Source organism: Nelumbo nucifera, chromosome 6, assembly GCF_055504915.1.
Source record: "Nelumbo nucifera cultivar China Antique chromosome 6, China Antique-T2T, whole genome shotgun sequence".
NCBI lineage: Eukaryota > Viridiplantae > Streptophyta > Magnoliopsida > Proteales > Nelumbonaceae > Nelumbo > Nelumbo nucifera.
The window spans coordinates 15,572,743-15,589,562 of record NC_142654.1 but is presented as its reverse complement, the minus strand read 5'-3'; the positions used below and the strand labels follow the sequence as shown (position 1 = coordinate 15,589,562).

At 36.4% G+C, this 16,820-nt stretch overlaps 2 protein-coding genes and 1 pseudogene across 2 annotated transcripts; 2 read left to right on the top strand and 1 right to left on the bottom strand.

Annotated features, from left to right (window-relative positions):
• Nucleotides 1-2,879: 2,879 nt before the first annotated feature.
• LOC104589999 (NDR1/HIN1-like protein 10) lies at nt 2,880-3,836 on the top strand. The gene has a single exon (XM_010248499.3). The coding sequence runs from the start codon at nt 2,986-2,988 to the stop codon at nt 3,652-3,654; it is 669 nt and encodes a 222-aa protein (XP_010246801.1). The 5' UTR covers nt 2,880-2,985; the 3' UTR covers nt 3,655-3,836.
• Nucleotides 3,837-12,098: 8,262 nt separating this feature from the next.
• Nucleotides 12,099-12,622, bottom strand: LOC148790620 (uncharacterized; annotated as a pseudogene).
• An 844-nt stretch (nt 12,623-13,466) lies between these two features.
• On the top strand, nt 13,467-14,366 carry LOC104589990 (NDR1/HIN1-like protein 10). The gene has a single exon (XM_010248490.2). It carries the CDS (start codon nt 13,507-13,509, stop codon nt 14,092-14,094), a length of 588 nt encoding a protein of 195 aa, XP_010246792.1. The 5' UTR covers nt 13,467-13,506; the 3' UTR covers nt 14,095-14,366.
• The last annotated feature ends 2,454 nt before the right edge of the window (nt 14,367-16,820 follow it).

The following is a 16,820-nucleotide window of genomic DNA, read 5'->3' as shown; positions in this document are numbered from 1 at the left end:
TATTTGTTAAAATTGTCTTTACCTCTCATTTTATTTACAATCGGGCCGTGTTGGGCCATGCCATGTGGGCCATGCTTCCCTCTGATGGGATACTTTAGGAGGTCGGCCCAGCACAACCCTCAGCCCAAGCCCGTGTAGGCTTGTGTCCTGTTGCGAGCCAAGTCTTAACCCAGGTCGAGCGACGAACCAGGCTTATCTATGTTTTTTTTTTATTTTCGAAAAAATAATGAAAAGGTTAACATGAATCAAAAAAATAGATAAAACATTAAAAAATATCTTAATGTATACAATTGTTTATATATGCAATAACAAAATGAAATAATATAATAATATTAAAAATAAAATTACATATACTAATATATTATATACTTATTGTATATAATATATGGCCCAAGCCTACGCAGGTCCGTGTCGTGCCATGGGCCAAGTTGATCTACGAGCCAAGTCTTAGGCCAGGCCGAGCCATGAATCGATAGACCTGTTCATGGTTCAAGTTCAGGCCGTGCTCTCCCTCTTTATCAATAGAAAATGTCTAGGCCTAAGCCTGAGCCCAACCCATGTAAGGCTCGAAGCCTAGCCTGCACATAAAATCTCATATTTTTGGTGTAATTTAATAAACTACTATTATATTAATTTGGAAATAATTTAACAAATTAATTCATATTTCCTTAATAGTAAATTAATATTTGATAATAATTTTATAAATAAATACATATTATATATATTTATTATATAAATAATGTATATTTCTATTATATGTAATAGTATCGGGCCAGACTTGAAAAATAGTCATGCCCGGTATATAAAGCCCAAGCCTGAGCCCATGGACTTGAAATTTTGTCCAAGCACAAAAAATACTAAGCCGGCCTGTTGGGCTACCTGACCCGTGAACAGGTCTATGAACCAGGCTAAGCCATGTTTTATAAACATTTAAAAAAAAATAATGAAAATTTTAACTTAAATTAAGAAAAATAGACAAAAAGTTAAAGAAGATCTTCAAATTTTATTTTAGCTCGAACCCACACGGGCCCCTACCATGCCATGGGCCAGGCTGGTCTATGGGTCAAGTCTTAGGCCAAGCTGGGCCATGAACCAGGCTAAGCCTATTCATGGGCTCGGTAGCCCAGTAGTTTAGCCCAACCCATTAACAATACTAAATTAATTATTAAATAAGTTGAGATAGCCTTACCAATCTTGTGTTGATAATACATAAAGTTTTATTTATTTATTTACTTATTTTACTAAATTATTTAATTAGTTAATAATTTAATAATCTAACAAATTATTATTGCCAGCAAAGTAAGACATAGAGTCGTGTATATATTTAATATCTCACTTGATTGTCTATTATCTCATTTATTTTATAAATTTATTTATTTATTAAATTAAATGAATTATTATTTAACTATTTACAATTATTCTACTATATAAAACAAAAATAATGACAAAAGTCATCTCTCCCTCTTTCACTCTATTACCTGCGACCGTGACTATTTATTTATTTATTTATTATTTCATTTTATTAAAATAAATATATTATTATCCATAAATTTTTATTTATTTTAAATATATCAATTTCTAATAATTTTTTAATTAAAAAATTTACTTTTCGTAAAATTTTTTCCTATATAATAATTTACCTTTGACAAACCACTTACCTTTACCCCTACAAATCAGGCCGCTCCGCTAGTATGTATGAATTCATAAATCAACGTATGTGTATAATTGATATTTATTTATTTATCTAATCATAACAACCACTCATATAAATGATAGCCTAATTACAATGTTCACAATGGTCCCAGACCCAATACACCTAGTTATTATCCACACCAACTTATGCAGTTATGCCCCTACTAAATAGCATGGTTTTTAGAAACGATCCGGAGATCGAATTGGTTAGGGGTTCGGTTATCGGGTTGAACGGTTTAACTGTTTGAATCGAACGATCGATCCGTTTTGATAAAAAAATAAAAACGGTCAAAACCATTCAAACAATTCGTATGGTTAACTGCCCGGGTCAGAAGTTTATTGACCAAAATCAACAGTTTTGGGCAAATTTCTGGTTTTGGAGAAAACCGAAACCGATCACCTGACCAGTTTCCAGTTTTTCTGGTCTGACTATCCAGTCCGGTCCGATTTTGAAAACCATGCTACATAGTACGTATATTGGTCCACCCCTACCCGAACCACTTACAACCAATCGACCCACACAACAAAGTTAATCAGTTTTTGTTTTTGTTTTTTTTTTACAAACAAAAACCATGTCCAAGTCAAAGCTTTGTTATGTACAAAAAGGGAATGAATTAATTATTTTAGTTTACCTAGACCAAACCACAACTTCAGCCACCGGCCGGAGGTCCAAGTGAACCACGAACCGGTTGATTCTCCAAAATGGTTTAGACTAGACTCTTCATCATGCTCAAGTGGGACCCAATTAATGGCATGGCCCCGAACGCCATACAGCCGCGTGAGTGGACAAGAAGACATCGGCGTCGGACCGTCCATCCCACCATGTAGTCAAAACGCTTTAGCCCAGAAATAAAATATCAATGAAGACTGCTGGTTCCCAATCCCAAATCCAACGAGTCAGTCAATGACGGAAATCAACATTGAGAGGCTCAGTAGGCAGAAAGGGCCTGAGGCTCGACAGCGTGACGTCGTCTCTACCAAACCTCGAACCTTCCATCTTTTCTAGATTACGAACTTTCTTCCCTCTCTTCTTCTTCTTCTTCTTTCCTGCATCAAATTCTCACAGCTTGTTCCATCTTTCAAACTACAATTTCCTCTCCACACGTTATCAAAACACGCAGGCCGACCAAATTCCCAAAACATGCGTTTGTCAAAAGGCTCTCTCTATAATCTATATATAGCTGCTGCTCCACCTCCTCTCACAAGTCACAGCTCGAACACCTGCACCTCTGAAGCTTAATTTCTTTACGTCCAGGGATCCCATCTCTCTCTCTCTCGGTTTCTCTCTTCACCATGTTTGAAGCAAAAGAAACCCATCTAAATGGAGCTTACTACGGACCTCCAATCCCCCCTCAGCAATCCTACTCCTACCGCAGGCGCCCAGTCTGCTGCTGTGTGCTTAGCACATTCATGAAAGTTCTGATCGCAATCTGTGTCGCTCTTGGCATTACAGTGCTCGTCTTATGGCTGGTCCTGCGCCCAAACAAAATGAAGTTCTACGTGGTAACAGCTGATCTCAGCGAATTCAATCTCACAAATGGCAACACACTAAATTACAACCTCTCCTTGAACATGGCTGTGAGGAACCCAAACAAGAGAATTGGCATTTACTATGATAGGCTTGAAGCTGTAGCTTCCTACCAAGGAGAGAGGTTCGCCTGGGACAATCTTCCTCATTTCTACCAAGGCCATAAGAACACAACTAATATCCCTGTGAACTTCCATGGACAGCCGGTGGTAGTCCTTGATGGATCAGATATCTTGACTTTTGATGCCGAGAAGAGTAGTGGGTTGTTCTATATCGATGTTAAGATCTACTCTCGAATTAGATTCAAGATTGGATCAATCAAGACTAGGCGCATCAAGCCAGAGATTGAGTGCGAATTGAGGATTCCTCTTTCTTCCAATGCAACAACCTTGGCTACACGGTTCGAGAGCACCAAGTGTGATGTCAACTTCTGATCATCTTTTTGCCTCAAATCTGATCATTCTTTCATTTTTCTTTTTTTTTTTTTTTTGTTCTCCTGCGTGCCTTGCTTGGTTCTTGTTCTTTCTCCTTCATATTTTAATTCTGTCCCTGCGATTTTGACTATATATGTATCTATTAAATTATACTTAATTTCTAGTAACGAAATTTTAATTGAGATGCTGTCTTTTTTCAGTTTTATAATATTAAATTATTAATTGCTGGGTCGTTCCTTCCATCTAATGACTAATATTTTGATAGATTATTAGCTTCATTAATTTATTATGTCGTCTGTACAAGGAAAAGAAACTAATTAAAGAAGATAGATGGGGATTGGGAAATTCTTCTGCTAATTAACTCCTTTTCTTGTTGTCTTAATTCTTCTCTTTGAACATGTCGTCAATGTAGTAATTGTGCAGTCATCCGTGAATGGGGTCGGGTCTACCTGACAGAATCCAGCCAATCGAACCGATTATATGGTTAGTGGTATATAAATATCTCATGATTTTTTTTATAATTTTATTTTCATTTTGTCTAGACATCTAAATTTTAGGTATATAAGACAGTTTTGGTTAAAAAAACTAGTTTATCAATTTAATTATTTTACTATTAACTGTCATTTTTATTATGATTATATTTATTAAAAATAAAGCTTTAAGTTAATTATTATAATAGATAATTATAAATATCAAATATAATCAGATCTAATAGGGTCTGACCCGTTTATCCCGATTAAAAATTGGTTCTCGTTCTGGATCAGGATCCATATTATGGACCGATTAATAATCAATTGGGGCTGGTACAGCCTGTCGTGAAACAAATCCGACCCGTTGACAGCTCTACTGTTTACGGGCTGATTGTCGGGTCCAGATATTCTCAACCCATGCAATGTAATGGGCATGGGCCAGGCTGGTCACTGACCAGCCTAATCCAGGTCGTAAAAATATACAGCAGCTGCACACGATTCCGGATGAGATTGGCATGCATGAATTGTAATCACGTTTAATGAGTACTTAAAATTTTTTTTGACACTTGTCCCTTGAAATACCCTCAATCTACCCTTGAAAAAGATTAAAGATAATATTTAACAGTTGTAAGAATATTTATAAAGTGCTCATTGAACGTGCTTCTTATCTTGTGCCTGTGGATCTGTTGTGCATAACTTACATGTTAGACATTTTAAACTCCTATTGGCTTTTGACTATGGGTCCATACAATTTCTTGAAACAAACTCTTTTAGAGACTTTCAGGCTAAGTGAGAGAGAATATATAAGGGTTTGGTTGGTTCACAAAGGGGTGCAAATGGATCGGATCAAATTTGGAAATCGAATCAAATTTGGATCACCTCTATCTGATCTGATAATATATATATATATATGTTATTTATTTATAAATATATTATTTATATTGTCTTTTTGTAAATTTGTTATATTATTTATTTTTTATAAAAAGCATGTATATATATGATGAAAATAATTGAAAAGATACTTGTATTTTTTGTTTTTCTTTATTTGAATTGTTATATTTTATTTTTCTTGTAATAAGTTATTAATTTATTAAAAATTAAATTGGATCGGATCATATTCAAATATCCGACTTCCTCATCAAATTCGAAATCAAATCCCTATTTGTGAGATCCGACCGGATATGCTCTTCATAGTATCGATCCATTTGCATTCCTATTCACAATCAGAATTGGAATGGGAATGAACTACTCCCATAACCTATTTTCTACATATAAGAATCAGAATGGGACTTGGAATCAGCTGGAATGGGATTTCATTCTCAAGAGAGAGGGGGGGAGGAAATGACCATTTCTTCAAATGGGGAATGTCATTCCATCAGGAGTTGGAATGGGATTCCAATTCTGCTCAACTAAACAGTTGAAATCAGAATGGCCTATTCCAATTCCAATTCTAGACCCTTATTCCCACCAACCAAACGGGCCCTAAGGGGCTGTTAGACAATATGGTTAATTTTGTTTTTGAAAACAAAAGTAACTGTATCACAAACAAAACAACTGCCACATCAGCTAAAACAATACAATTTTGCTTTTCTACAAGAAAAACAACACCCCCTAAATTAGCAAGCCAGCATTATACAGCAAAATTTGCTTCTCAAAATATATGAGAATAAATAGAGTTCGGCCTGAATTTAAAACAAAGAAAATGGAACTCTTCAACGATCATCTTGATGCTCCAAGGTGGATCTTCAATGCCTCATAGATTGTTAATTACCAATTGAGAACCTCCTTCTATAATTATACTTGGATGGATCTCAAAAATTGTTAACAAGAATATGGGCTTCAGGATTTATCAAGCATGAGCCCTGTACAAGTAGTCCCGTTGTCAATGTGTATACATACATGAACCATGATTTTCAAAACAAAAACGATTGCACACATCAACATAACCTTGGAAAATGGCAAACACCCCTTAGTTTTTTATTTTCATTTTCTTTATTTGATTGGAAATGACATTAGATATGATTACAAAATGCTTACATGTGTATATGATTGACTTAGATTTCTTGGGTAATAAGTTAGTAGAAAGTATTTCCGGTTAATAAAATTTCAATCGAAGTTTTGGTCTTCGTAATCAAAATTTTCTCACTCCTTAGATGTATTCTTTTAAAATCTATTATTACGTAAAATCATGTGTCCCAATTGGTTTTGGGCCGTCAACGGTTCGATCGGAAGGTAGGGGTGCAGCTTGGTCGGGTCCAACTCGAGCCCAGGCCAATTCCGTCTGCATTTTTGTACGGGGCTGGGCTTAGATTTCAGTCTTCGGCCTGGGCTTGGGCTCAAAATCGCAGGCTTTTTTATATTTTACGGGCTGGGCTCGGGCCCAATCCGTAGGTAACCCAAGCCCAGCCCGTGCCGAGTCTGACCTTAGTCCAATCCAAACCCAGCTCAACCACATACATGGATACACACATGTTGATTAGGGGTGAGCATGGGCCAATTCAATTCGGTTCCATGGTAGAGCCTGGAACCTACCTACTCTATAGGGTGGTTCCAAGCTTTTGGAACCGGAACCTACCATGTGAAGGTCGTTTCTAGTGTCAGTTTTGGCCTTGGTGGTTTTCGGATCAGTTACAAGGTCTACTCGTGTAACCTATTCTTTATTTTATTCTCTCCCTTAAAAAAATACATGTTCTTTAAAAACTTGATTTTCAATAAATATAACATATAGTTTAAATTTTATATCATCTTTATTGATTAAATTGAGTAATTTAACATATAGATTACCATAACATATTAATATATGGTTTAAAACTTATCATTATAATTTAAATTTTGTCAATATTACCTTTTACATTACTTATTATACATGTTCAAATATTAAAATAAAATCAAATGATCAAATCACTTAAGTAACTCAATGGTTAAGTGAGACCATCACCTTTGTAACCATGAGTGCTTGGGTTTAAATCCCTCAAAAGTATTTGGGGGTTTATTTCAAGGTATGTTTGGTTCCAAGGCTGGTTCCACCAAGGTCAGTTCTACCAAAGCCAAGCAAGGTCGGTTCATCGGATCACTTTGGGCAATGTAAACCCTTAGACCTTGGAACCGGCCTAGGTGGGGATCGGTTCCAAGAATTTGGAAACCCTACCCTATAACAGCCTGGGTAGAGTTGGTTTAAGGCTAGTTTGAGGTCGGTTCCATTTGGTTCTGGGTAGAACCTAACCATTTGCTCACCCCTAATATTGATACTTATAACCAATCATACATGCATATATACAAACATACATACATACACAATTCCTATTTACATATTTAAATTAGTGAATGATAATTAGGTTGGGTTTGGGCCGAAGCCTAACCCAAGTATGTCAATTTCAATTTGGACAAGGTCTGCATTGGAAAGATCGTGCTTGACATCTGGCTCAATTGGGCTCAAGCCTTAGGCCCAACCCAGTAGGGCTATTAATGGGTTAGGGTTTGATCCAATAGACCCAAATTGATTGGGCCAATTCTAGTTCCAAGATCTGGTACTAATGAATCGGTTCTAGCTCCTGATCTATTGCCCTAATTATTATTAATTTGGAACCAATTCTACTCAATCTGGAACAAACTCAGACTCAACTCTCTCAAGCCACACACACATAAGTGGTTTAGGCCGAAAGGAAACATATCCACTACTACACTATGATTTCATTATTTTATTAAAACATGTGCTAAAGCCAAGATCGAAGCATAGCATAGTAGTGGATTTGTTTTCTTTCAGCCTAAACCACTTGTGTGTGTGTCTATACAAAGTCATTGACTTGGTTAACAACCCAACAATTAAGGCCCTATTTCGCAGTACTTTGTGTTTTGTATTTTCAACAGTATCAAAGTAAAAAGTATATTATATACTTTTGATTTCATACTTTTACTTCAAAAACCATTTGAGTAAAAATTTTTGTAAAACATGATTTTCAAAGCAAAGCACATGATAGTGTTTGAATATAATAAAATGTTTTATATATGAAAATGCCACGTGGCATCTAAATATAAGTTAATAATATGGAAATGTCATGTGGCATTCGAAGGTAAATCAATGGTATGCATATATATGTGTGTGTATGTGTGTGTGTGGATACCACATAGTAGTATAAATGAATATCCCATGACATATCAAAGTAAGTTAACGATATTGCATACCACGAGTCTTTGAATACATTAATGTACATATGCTTCCACGTGGCATTCGTATATGCTACCATGTAGTGGGGAAATGGAGGAAGGAAAAGCTTGCTGATTTTGATCAATTTATTTTAGTATATACTATAGATGTTACCTTGGTTTTCGTGCAAGTTATAAAAATTAATTTAGAGTATTTTAATAATATCATATCATATAAGGTTGATAATTACAAATAGCATTTATTCAAATATTTTGATCTTTAAATTCAATCAATAAGTTAAGACATTTGAAGAAGTATAGTACGCAGATATGACACTAAAAACAGAGATCAAAACAAGGTTTGTTGTTGAAATTTTCTTTAGCTCACAAAGGTGCATATATGATACTAAAAACAGATACCCCCAACTGTTCATGAGACAAAGGAAGCAACCGAATGCAAGATCTCAATAAAAAAGTTAAATGAAAGTTCACCAAGTATTTGAACAGATTCATTCACAAAACGAAAAAAAAAAGTCAGTTAATAATAAAACAAAGTGCTACTCTCTATTTCTGATGCTGAATCAGTTTTGATACCACATTACCACCAATAATCAGATATAATCCCATATAAAGAAACCCATTCAAAAGGGGTTCTTCTAGGGGTGAGTATGGGTCAGTTCAGTTTAGTTTCATGGCAGAACCTAGAGCCTACCCTATAGGGGTTGGTTCCAAGTTTTTGGAATCAAAACCTACCCTGTGAAGGTTGGTTCTAGGGTCGGTTTTGGCCTTGGTGGTTCCGGGGTTGGTTCTAGGGTTTATCTATGAAACCTATTTTTCTTTACTCCCCCTTCAAAAAAAATAAAAAAAAGAAGCATGTTCTTTAAAACATGATATTCAATAAATATAATATATAATTTAAAACTTGTATTATCTTTATTTGATTAAATTGAGTAACTTAATTAATATGTTGAGTATCGTTTTATGGTTCAAAACTTATAATTTAAATTTAAATTTTATAAATATTACCTTTTACATTACTTAATGTACACATTCAAATATTAAAATGAAAAAATGATCAAATAACTTAAGTAACTAAATGTTTGAGTGTGACCATAGCCTTTGTAACCATGAATGCTTAGGTTAAATCTTCACATCCCTACAAGTATTTTGTTTTGGGGGTTTATTTCAAGACAAGTTCGGCTCCAAGGCAAGTTCCACCAAAGTCAGTTCCACTAAGGCCAACTCAGGTCGATTCATTGGGTCGGTTCAGGTAGGGTAAACCCCCAGACCCTAGAACCGGCCTGGGTAGGGGTCGATTCTAAGAATTTGGAACTAGACCCTACCCTGTAACAGATTGGATAGGGTCGGTTCAAGGCGGGTTCAAGGCTGGTTCCATTCGCTTCCAGGTAGAACCTACCCATTTGCTCACCCCTAGTTTCTTCACACACTGAACAGAGATTCAAATGTCTTCAAACACATACGCGTACAAACAAAAAAAAGAATGGTATGGAAAAACCGATTGAATCAGATTTGAACGTAACCTTACCACACCACATATTGAAGGAAAACTCATTGAAAAGACGATTTGAAGAAAAAAAAAGGTTTGAGAGAATAGCTTTTACAAACCAAATGAAAACAAAAATAGAATGACCATTGACAGAGAAGATAACCTCCAATGAGCAAAAGGAGAGCCATTGAGCAAAGAGAGAATGAAGCAAGAAGCAAGATCACAGAATGAGAGGAGGGATAGACTTTTTCCACTCCAGATCTGCAACTCACAAGTTGTTCCTAGCTAGATCTCTACCCACTGAACACCACTGCCGTATTGGGAACATCTTCCCATGAATGACAAGGTAGATATTCCTAAATACTAGTTAGGTCAGCTGAATATTCCTGTGGGTAAAGATGTGGGAACAACTTGTGGACAGCAGATCTAGCCTGGCTTTTTCAGCTGATGTTATGTTTTTGTATAAAATTACCATATGTAATACCCCTTTTCTCATGGATAATGGATAAATTGATCTTAATTATCTGCTCATTTTACTTAAACAATGTAGCTAGAATCATTTGATTGCAAGAATCGAATTCTTAGAAGTGAAAAAAAAATATCACTTTTGAGAAATGAGCCATTGATCATGTTTTTCTATTCCAAATAGAATCCAAAATTTAGAAAAATTGTATAACCAAACAATATTAATTCTCATCCAGAGAGTTGCGAGAATCACCAGAATCAATTCTTCAAAGTGATGCCAAATGGGCCCAGCACGAATTCACACAAATGCATGGTAAGCTTGTCCTTCAGTTTTCTGACAAACCAAACACAAACAAATTAATGACTTCAACATATATAAGAACAAGAAAAATAATTAAACTAGAGGATTTCAACCGGACTCAAATTCTAATCCATTACGCATTGGAGGCTTTCTTTGAAATGAAAAACATGATAAGAAAAAGGAAAAGGAGAAGAAATGACGAAAGTGTTAGGTCCTTCTTTACATTAAAAATGTGGAATTACAAACTTTACACGTAATATAAGCAGAACACATTGGCCTCATAAGCCTAGCAAAGGATTAAGTACAACCGCTACAATACAATCATTTGGGTCATCTCAGTCGGACTTATTCAATAGGATATCTCCATCTCTAACCCACCTAAATAACATATCTGCCGATTGAAGATGAGACTTATGAAAGTATCCATTAATTATTAGGAAAAGAAAGAACGAATGTATACATTCCAAGAGGGGAGGTTCATCCAAAGAAGACTGATACCTGATACTCCAAACTATAACAATTTTGCTGAAACAAGGCCCCACTGACACGAACCCAAACACAAACCAAATACCCCAACACACCAAGCAATCCAAAAAAGTCAAAAAAGCCTAAAAAAATTAGGATAAAATACAAAAACTTCTCCTAAAGTTTTTGACAATCATAAAAACTTTCCCTTTATTTTTTAAAAAATCAACAAATACCTCCCTTCCGTTAATAATCAAGATGGAAAACGTTAAAGATATGACATTTTTTCAAAATACTTATTTTACCTTTTTACAAATTAATGTGCATCTATTTTTGTATTTTACCCAAAAAAATGGGGGTTTTTCTTTTCTTTTTCTTCTCTCCATTCGGACCACTCCCTCCCTCTCTCTCTCTCTCTCTCTCTCTCTCTCTCTATTCTACATCTGCAATTTTCCTAGAGGTGTAAGCACGATTTTGGACCGGCCCGACATGATGGTCCGTGTCATGTTGGGCCTGGGGTTTGAAGTCCACGGGCCGACACAGCATGGCACGATCAAACGGGCCGCACTGCCCGTGGCCTAGCCTGGCACGACCCATATATATTATTTATATATACATAATATTTATATATTTTATATATTTATATATATAATATATTATATATTATATAAATTATAATTATATAATAATATATAGTATATAATATATTAATAAAATAAACAATTTTTTCAATTTTATTATACTAATTTATTTAATTATTGTATATATAAGCAATTGTATACATCAAAATTCATATAAAATTAAAATTTTAAGTTTTTTTTTATTTTTTTAAATAAATAGGCAAAAATAGCTTTGACCTGGTCCAAGGCCCAACTTGGGCCAAGGCTTGGCCCACAAGCTAGCTTGGCCTGCAAAACAGCATGGGCCCATGTGGGCCTGGGCCGTGGGCCGTGATGGACCGACCCCCAAAATTTTCATCGGGGATGGCGGCACGGCCCGCAGGCGAACACGGCACGGCTTGTACTTTGCGCGGACCACCTGCAGCCCACTTTACTCCTCTATGCCAAAATAAGCAAAAGTCCATCAACATTCATCAGCGCCTGTCCTCTGTCAGATCTAGTCGCCCATTCTCTTGAAGCATCGAATTTGGGCCCCCTTCCTCCTTGCCCTTGTGTTGCACTCTCCCTACAGCGCTAGCACCACTGCTCGACCAACCTCCTCCGACGGAGCCACCCCCTCCAAAAATCACTTCCCATGCTCTTTCCCTCTTCCCGCCATCTTTGTAACCATCTCAGCAACCACTCCCACCTCTGTGCCGATCTCGTTACCATCTTGTTACATCTCTGTTGTCGATCCTTCTAGCTCTGCCATTGTCTTCACCACCTCTATAACCACTCCCGCCTCTACCGCTGATTCTTCTAGCTCTGCCACTGTCTCCACCACCTCTACAACCGCTCCCGCCTTTGTTGCCGATCCTTCTAGCTCCACTACCTCTGCAACCGCTCCTGCCTCCATGACCACGTTGCCATTGCATTCTGCCAGGCATAATGCCAGTAGAACTTTTGTTGTAGGCTTGGCACCTGCCGGATCTTTCAGAAATCCTACCACCCCACTCATTACTGATAATGGGTAGGTGGGGTCTCGGCTTCCATCAGCCGGCGGATTCGGCACAAGAGAACGTTCAAGTAGGTGAAGAGTTGAAAGCCGAGCACTGTTAGAGCCGACACAAGAGAACGTTCAAGTAGAGAGCCAGAGATTGCAGATTTGCCAAAGCTCTTCATCATCTGAGAGAAGAGATAAGAGAAACCCAGTGAGGCAAGAAACTCTGGTTTGATAAGAAGGGTCTACAAAGGTTTTAAAGAGGAAGGGATGACCTTTTCTAGTACTTTTCCTTGAGAACCTATAGATTTCTCGAGCAGATTATGGAGTGCACCGCTATTCTGCCGCTGGGTGTCGTAAGGAAGAAAATAGATGCACATTAATCTATAAAAGAGTAAAATAGGTAGTTTGAAAAAAATTATCATCTCTTTAACGTTTTCTGTCTTGCTCATTGAAGGAAGGGAGGTATTTGTTGATTTTTTTCAAAAATAAAGGGAAGGTATTTACTAAAATGAAACTATAAGGGAGGTTTTTATGATTATCAGAAACTTCAGGGGAGGTTTTTGTATTTTACCCAAAAAACTAAAAAGGCCTAGGCCAGCACACAAAACATATGATACCGAATCTAGTCCCACAAGGGTCCCAACAACCGGTCACAACAGCCTTTATAACCATGCATTGGGAACATCTCCCTTATCCTCTATGACAAGGCTGTTGGGACCGGTTGTTGGGACTTGATCCAAACTCGAATACAGAGTAGGAACATAGAAGTTAAACTAGCTCCTTGAAGCAAACGCGTTCATTCTTCCTTAAAATGAATTCTCAACAAAGATATTATCAGCAAACACTTCAACCAAAGCAATTCATTTCTCTCTCTCTCTCTCTCTCTGACATAGATATAGATGGCTAGAATCTCTTCCAGACTTGGGCTAATTAACATCCTGCACAACCCTTGCATACTAATCGTCTGGCTCATAGTCCTCACTACATTCATCTACTTATGGCTATTAGTTCCCCCTGGTGGGGTGGTCGAATACCATGTCTATAGCCCTAATTTCGTGGAATTCAATGTTTCTACAGATAACGTTCTCCACTACAACTTCACGTTCAACATCACTGTGCAGAATTTAAACCAGAAGATTGGTGTCTACTATGATCAGATTGAGGCTGTAGCTTACTACCATGGAGAAAAGATTGGAAATGTAACCTACTCAACACCTTTCTTTCAAGGCAAAACGGCGGCAACTTTTCTCAATCCTGTCTTCACTGGGAGCTCGACTGCATTAAGGGACAGTTCCAAACTTGAAGATTTCAACAGAGAAGAGAAGGAAGGCACCTTCAGAATCGTGGTGAAGCTCTACCTTTGGACTCGGTACAAGTTTATGTTCTTTAACACGCCTCAACACCAACAGGAGATTAGGTGCCAAATTTGGTTCCATGTCAATTCTTATCGTAACACAACTACAACCGGAGGTTGCCGGATGAGATGAATTGTAGCTATACAACACAACCCCCACAACTTCAGTTTTATTAAAACCATTTATAGATTGTATCCGCTTGCCTTGGAAACTAGAAAGCTCAGATAGGTACGTTTTTTTTTGCAACTTTAAGTCTCAGTTCTATTTGCACTGGTGTAAATGCATGGGAATGCAAATAAGTTGGGTGTAAATTCTAGTTTATTTTAGATATGACTTTATCTTATTTGTTTATAAGAAGTGAAGTAGGAAGTAAAATGTTATGGTCTTCACCTTATATGAAAGAGAATGGCGGTTGGAGAAGGGTTATTTGTTTAGGAATGAGCTAGGAAGCAGCAGCCAAGAAGATGAGGTCCCCCTTTAATATGAGAGAGAACTGATGCAGGAGGAAAGTGAGATGCAAAATTTGCACACCAGTGAATGCAAATGAGACAAAAAAAGTGCAAAGTTTGTACTAATAGGATAACAAACCATTATTACAAACAAATGGATGCAAAATATCAGGTACAAAAAAAAATAAGGCTCTGTTTGTTAATAATGAAAATTTAAATCAACACTGGTGCAAATGTGCTGAGTACAAATTCTGGTTTTCTTTGTTTCAGGTTTCACTTTTTTTTTTTGGGGGGGGGGGAGGGAGGGGGGGTAAAATGGGAAGCAAATGATGTGTCCCCACTTTAATGTAGGGAGGAGGTAATGCAGGTTTTGCATCAATTCCAGGGATACAAATTTTGTATTCCCAACATGTGAAAATAAGATAAGTAAATGCATGTGAATTTGAACCAGGTGCAAATTTTGCATCCCGTTTTTATTTCCACAGCAAACAAATGAAGAATAAGGAGAGTAAGCTAAGAAAATAAAAATGATGATAAAGGATTGCTGGTTTAGTTTGTTCTTTTCCTTTTTTTTATTTAATTTAAAATAGGATTAGGTACTAGCGTAATAAAAGCTTATAAAATGTCGAATTTTTTTCTTAATTAGTAAATACTTATAAAACGCCCTTAATGGAGTAAGTTTAACCCTTTGACCTACTCTTATATATGTTTTCTAAGGAGTTGATGAAGATGTTGCTCGTTTTTCAAATCCCTGACATGTGCATCTTACGATCAACCAAATGTCCTCGTGTTCTAAAACAAAACATGTGGGCTTTTTAAAAGAAGAGGCAAAAGAAAAAGATTTCTCCGGCACACTTGGGCCCATGTTCAAATTGGGCTTTCCAGGTCATTGATTATCATGCTATGGAGGCCTATATCCAAAGCCCATATTGCCCCTACTAATTAATTAAGTAAACAAAGTAAGAGTTGTATAATATGTATTTATTTTTCATAATCAAAATCCATCTACAGTTGAAAACTTATCACTAAAAGGATGAAGCAATAAGTTTTTTTATTTCTACCCTTCAGCCATTGTCAAACAGTTCCTAAAGGCGAGCAAAACAGGGTCTTCTGACATGGGATCTCTTTGAAGTTTGAGCCGAGCAAAACAATTGACTAACAAATTTAATAGCTAAACCACATTAGAAGACTAATGTTGCAAAAAGCTTGAGTTAAATTGGAAGGATTTGCAGCTCTCGATCGGTAGCCTGAAATTGTCTCCGTTTACTCAAGGCCATAAAAATACTTCACCAGTGTTTTTGAACCATTGTTGATCCAGACAGTTGGATCGTTCAGCCTAAGAGACGTTTAGGTAACTGGTTCTGTTTTGCTTTTAATCTATTCTGTGGCCAGGTTAGCGATTTATTGACCCGGATGATCAAACCATTGACTCATTCAATTCAAACAATGTTTTTGGCCATTTTTTATTTAAAACGGGCTGTCCAGTCAAACCACTGACCCAAAAACCGGTGGCCAAAGAGATTCCGGTTCCACATTTGGTTTTTAAAACATTGCACTTCACTGCTCAATCCTGAGTTGCATGGTGAATCTCAGGTGCTGGTAGGGGATCCAAAATTGAGGAATTCAATATAGAGAGAAGAGTGGTGGGCTTTTCAGTTTTTGAAGTTAAACTCTACCTCAAAACAAAGTACAAGGTTGGTGGAGCGCTGAAGTCCAATATGAACGACGCTTTAGTAGCTGTTATAGTACAATTGGTTAATTTTATTTGTTATTTACTCTTTAGATTTAGGGGACCAAGTTTTAGTTTATTTTGGAGGATTTTTTTTTTGTTCTTTTGTTTTGACTCTTCTTCTTGATAATCTATTAAAGGTTATTTTCAACGAAAAATAAATTATTTGTTCAATGTTTCTAATGAAGATCAATATTCCAAAAGTTGGTTCAAGCTACGGGTTAGAGTAAGAATTCTTATCCGTTGGGGTACTAGTAATTATGCAAGCATGCATGCGATAACTAAAAATTTAATATATATGATTAAAATAACTAAAAATTCAACACTAAAGAGAAGATATTACATCAAAAGAATAACATAATATGAATAGAGGTCTTAAATATTAAGCGTTTAGCAATTGGGCTTGCACCCCTTATTGCGAAAATAAATAAAATAAAAAAAAAAGGAAAAGGTCTTAGCATTGCCTTTAACCTGAACAAGTTGCCCAACTTTGATATTTAAAGAAATTTCTAAGGGAGGGCTTCCTATTTCCTATTGATGTTTGCATTATATTCATACGACCAACAACTAAATTCCCATTAAGTAAAACAACGAAAAGATGTTAAATAAGACTTAAGAAATTTTAAACAAAAAACATGAACAATATTTTATTAAAAATAACAATGTAAAATAAAATCAGC